The sequence below is a fragment of the Cryptomeria japonica genome, chromosome 3 (genome assembly GCF_030272615.1).
Source record: "Cryptomeria japonica chromosome 3, Sugi_1.0, whole genome shotgun sequence".
NCBI lineage: Eukaryota > Viridiplantae > Streptophyta > Pinopsida > Cupressales > Cupressaceae > Cryptomeria > Cryptomeria japonica.
This window is the reverse complement of record NC_081407.1, coordinates 238,180,176-238,185,499: the sequence shown is the minus strand read 5'-3', so window position 1 is coordinate 238,185,499 and position 5,324 is coordinate 238,180,176. Positions and strand designations below refer to the sequence as shown.

The 5,324-nt window shown below is 34.5% G+C and overlaps 1 protein-coding gene across 1 annotated transcript; it reads left to right on the top strand.

The window, feature by feature from the left end:
• The first annotated feature begins 923 nt into the window (after positions 1-923).
• LOC131874064 (uncharacterized) lies at positions 924-3,962 on the top strand. Its single transcript, XM_059217283.1, has 5 exons — positions 924-1,233; positions 1,528-1,628; positions 1,809-3,296; positions 3,474-3,638; positions 3,903-3,962. The coding sequence occupies exons 1-5, from the start codon at positions 924-926 to the stop codon at positions 3,960-3,962; spliced, it is 2,124 nt and encodes a 707-aa protein (XP_059073266.1).
• The last annotated feature ends 1,362 nt before the right edge of the window (positions 3,963-5,324 follow it).

Below are 5,324 nucleotides of genomic sequence, written 5' to 3'. Positions count from 1 at the left end.
TTATTTTGGTGATAAATTTTTATTAACTCCAACCTAAGTTAGGGTTTGGTAACCCTACTCAAGGATGAACACACAAAACAGTTTTATTCCGGTTGTGATTCAGTTCTATAAAACCCGTATTACAGTTTGGGAACCTGATTTTGGAGCGTGGTCAAGGAAGAAGTTTTGTTAGTTGGTTTTGCTTGATGAAGGATAGATCTCTTGAATATAATAGGGTGTAACCAAAAATAAATAAATAGAGATGGTGGTGATAGACCATCTTTTGTATTAATCTTGTTCAGTGATTGACAAGTTGAGAGTTGCATAATATGACGCACTTCTGAATTTATCAGTGCTCGTAATTGGAGATATTTTCTTGATATCATTTGTGACATAGGGGTCGGTGCTCCTTGAAGTTTGAGACTTCTAAATACAGTGTAAGGAGTGGGTGCTTCTTGAGATAATAAAATATTCTTTTATCGATTGGTTTTTCTACCCCAAGAGGGTTTTCCACTCATGAAAATCTGTGTTGTGTGCTAATCCACTTTATGTGTTCCATTAGATGAATGCTCTGATACATTTATTTATGCTTCATTGTTGTTCTACAAAATTTTAATTCTTTATGCTGGTCACTTTGTTTTTTAATTAATTCTACCAGTCATAATTTGATGCTTTGACAAGTTCAATAAGAAGCATATCAAGATTACTCAATTATATATATTGTTTAATCAGAAATGCATGCTTCGATACAAGTTAGGGTGTCATATGTGTGTTAAAAGAGTTTTCCAAAGTAAGAAAAAATTAAAGAGAGTTAAATTGATTATTGACTCTGATTCACCCCCCCTCTCAGAGTCAATCCACTTCCAACAAGTGGTATCAGAGCGTAGGGTCCCATCTTTTAGGTCTATCCTAGGGATTGTTCCTGGTCTTTTGGAAGTCTTGTCATGGCTTATTCACAAGAAGGTGCCTCTCTTTCAAGAGCTCCCCTCTTTGATGGCACAGATTATGTGTTTTGGAAGATCAGAATGGAAACGTACTTGATCTCTGTTGATGTAAATGTGTGGAACATTGTTATCACAAAATATGTTGTTCCTAATGCTATTCCTTCAGATCCTGAAGCTAAATCTCAGTATGAGTTAAATGCTAGAGCAAAACATGCTCTCTTGTGTGGTCTTACCAAGGATGTGTTTGTTAAAGTTATGCATTGTGCATCTGCTCATGAAATATGGAGCAAGCTTGAAACTATTTATCAAGGTGATGCAAAGGTCAAAGAATCTAAAATTCTCACACTCAAGAATCAGTTTGAGTCATTGAGAATGAAAGAAGATGAGACTATTGCAAATTATTTTCTTAGAATTGATGAAGTTGTGAATTCAAGAAGGGGTCTTGGTGAAAATGTTGATGAAAAAGATGTTGTCAGAAAGGTTATTAGAACTTTACTTCCTAAATTTGAAACTAAGGTGTCAACTTTAGAAGAAAAGAAAAGCTTTTCAACTATGTCTCTTGACAGCCTACAAAGCATACTCACAACCTATGAAATGAGGATAGGTAGTAATCCTTCTAGTTCTAAAGAAACTGCATTTAAAGTAGAAAAGAAGGAGGAACTAGATAGCGAGTCTGAACTTTCAGATGCTATAGAAGCTTTGCTAGTTAGAAAGTTAAAAAAGAAGTATAAGGGAAAATTACCCTTCAAATGTTTTAATTGCAGCAAAGCTGGGCACTTTGCTGCTCAATGTCCCCTGAGTGATCAAAATAATGAAGAAGAAAAACCAGAAAAAGTATTCAAAATGAAAAAATGGAACTCTAAAAAGAAATTCAATCCTTTTCAGAAAAAGACGAGTCTTTTTATTAAAGAAGATTCTGAAAATGATTCAGATGACTCACCTTGTGAAGGTGATGAAACCTTGTTTATGGCTGCAATAGAAACTTCCTCAAAGAAAGATTTAAATAACATATCAGTAGATCAATCTGATGATTTAGATCAAGGTGAAATTGATCTTGAAGGAGAGTTACTGTGTGCTCTCAAAGAAATCAAAAGGTTTAAGAAACTTGTAGCTTCTCATGAAAGTGAAAAACATATTTTACAAATTGAATTAAAAGATTCAAAGCAAATAGTTGAGGATCTGAAAGTCTTACTTGCTGATAGTGAATTGAAAGTTAACATTTTGGAACAGCAAAGTAGTTCTTTACATAAGCAGATTGAGCAGTATGAAAGTACCTTGCATTTGAATGAAATCTTAAGCAAACAAAAACAATGCAAGAATTTGACAGGTATAGGTTTTGATAGTGCTGAATCATCAAAACAAATTACTAAACTTGCAAACAAAAAACAATTTCAGGCCTACAACAGAATGACTCCTTTTAGGTTTGGGTTCTTTCATGGTTACTATTTTTACTGCAACAAGTTTGGCCATAAGGTTAACACTTGCAGATTTTTGCAACATAGAACTTCTATGTTTGGACATAATCAAGCCTCTGGTTTTCCAAATACTGTGAAGTGCATTAAGTGTAACTTCTTTGGACATACTTCTTCTCAATGCAAGTCAAAGGAAAAAATTCATAAGGTGTGGAAACCAAAGTTTGTCCCTAGTTCTGAACAGTCTATGATAGTGCAAACTGCATTTCTTTCAAGTAAAAAGTCATTGTGGGTGTTGGACAGTGGCTGTTCACACCATATGACAGGAGACAGAAATAAATTCCTTCATTTTGAAAACTTTGATGGAGGTTTTGTAAGATTTGGTGATAATTCAGGAGCCTTTGTCAGAGGTAAAGGCACATTACTGCTAAATGATGACACTCCTATTCATGATGTTTATTTTGTTGAAGGATTAAAACACAATTTGTTGAGTGTCAGTCAAATTTGTGACAGTGGTTATAATGTATCTTTTAGTTCTCAAGGTTGTGCTATCAAAAATAAATCTGGTAAAATTGTTGCTACTGGTTTGAGGACTATTGGGAATGTTTACAATTTACTTGACTCCACAGATTATGAAAATAATGTAGGTATGTGTCTTATGGGTCAAGTAGAAGAAAACTGGTTATGGCACAAGCGCTTGGGACATGTAAACTTTGATAATCTAGTTCGAATCAGCAAGAACCAGAATGTCAGAGGTTTACCCATCTTGAGCAAACCATTAAATATTGTGTGCAAAGAGTGTTTGAAAGGTAAACAGACAAAAGTATCTTTTAAATCTAAAGAACACTCTTCTAGTAGTCCTTTACAACTTGTTCATACAGATTTATGTGGTCCAACAAGGACACAATCCATCAATGGTGAAAAATACTTCATGCTCTTTGTGGATGATTATACAAGAATGGTATGGGTCACTTTTCTCAAACATAAATATGAAGCATTTGACAGATTTAAAATTTTTAGGAAAATGGTTGAACGTGAAACTGATTTAAAACTTAAATGTTTAAGATCAGACAAGGGTGGTGAATTTACATCACAGGAATTTGTTGATTATTGTGAAAAACATGGCATTAAAAGACAGTATGCTGCTGCTCGAACACCTCAACAAAATGGGGTGGTTGAGAGGAAAAACAGAACAGTCAAAGAGATGGCTCGCACAATGCTTAATGAGGCAAATCTGCCAGACAGATATTGGAAAGAAGCTGTTCACACAACTGTTTATATTCTAAATCGTGTGCAAATTAGGGTAAAATCTACTTTTACTCCTTATGAACTCTGGTATGGTAAAGCTGCTTCAATTAAGTATTTCAAGATTTTTGGGTGCAAGTGTTATATAAAAAGAGATGAAGAGAATCTAGGAAGCTTTGATGCTAAGACTGATGAGGGTATATTTCTTGGATATTCTACTCATAGCAAAGCTTATAGGTGTTTCAATAATAGATTGAACAAAATTGTTGAAACTGTTAATGTAAGATTTGATGAGCAATTCTTTCTAAGTGATGGTATGCAGGATGTTGAAGAGGATATACCAATAAGACTGGAACAAGTTTCTAAATCTGCTGAAGCATAAATTACAAATGAGAAGAGTCCTCCATCAAGTCCTAAAGCAGAAAATCTTTTACATACACCCTCTAGAATCATTACTAAAAGACATCCTCAAAGTCAAATTATTGGTGAAATAGATGCATGAATCTTGACTAGGAGAAGAGCAAGAATTGGTGAACAAGCTCAAATGGCTGAGCATTGCTATCTGCTAACTGATTTTGAACCTAAGTCTGTTTCTGAAGCTCTTATTAATGATTGTTGGCTGAATGCAATGCAAGATGAAATCAATCAAATAGAAAAGAATAAAACCTGGGAACTAGTGCCTAGACCAGATGATAAAAATGTTATAGGGGGTAAATGGATTTTCAGAAATAAACTTGATGAATCTGGTAAAGTTGTTAGGAATAAAGCACGCTTTGTGTGTAAAGGCTATGCACAGCAAGAAGGTGTAGATTTTGGTGAAACATTTGCACCTGTTGCTAGGCTAGAGTCAATACGAATATTTCTGGCATACTCCTGTTATAAATTTTTTAAAATTTATCAAATGGATGTTAAAACAACATTCCTAAATGGTTATCTTGATGAAGAGGTATATATGGAACAGCCAGAAGGGTTTGTCTCTGCAGATAAACCTGATTATGTATACAGGTTGAAAAAGGCTCTATATGGTCTTAAACAAGCTCCAAGAGCTTGGTACTCCAGGTTAGATGCTCACCTTACAACAAATGGATTTACTAGAGGTGGAGTTGACAGTAACTTATATGTCAAAGTTGAAGGTAATGATATTTTACTTGTTGAGGTCTATGTGGATGATATCATTTTTGGCTGCAATAATGATTTTTTATCCAAAAAATTTTCAAAACTCATGGAATCTGAATTTGAAATGTCCATGTTGGGTGAATTAACCTTCTTTCTTGGTCTTCAAGTAATGCAGCTTGAACAAGGCATTTTTTTATCACAAACCAAATATGCAAAAGAAATGCTAAAGAAGTTTAATATGATAGATTGCAAACCTGTTAGTACTCCAATGGAGACTAGCTGTAAATTAACCAAGGCAGATGACTCACCTGAAGTCAATCAATCTGAGTACAGATCAATGATAGGCAGCTTACTTTATTTAATTGCATCTAGGCCTGATTTAATGCATGCAGTCTGTTTGGTTTCACGATTTCAATCTGCCCCTAAACAATCTCATTTGATAGCTGTGAAAAGAATTTTAAAGTACATTCAAGGTACTTTAGACTATGGTTTATGGTATCCATGAAATAATGATTTTACTCTTGTTGGTTTTACGGATGCTGACTGGGCTGGCTGTGTAGATGATAGAAAAAGCACCAGTGGTGCAGCTTTCTTCCTAGGAGATCGTCTTGTTGCTGTGTAGATGATA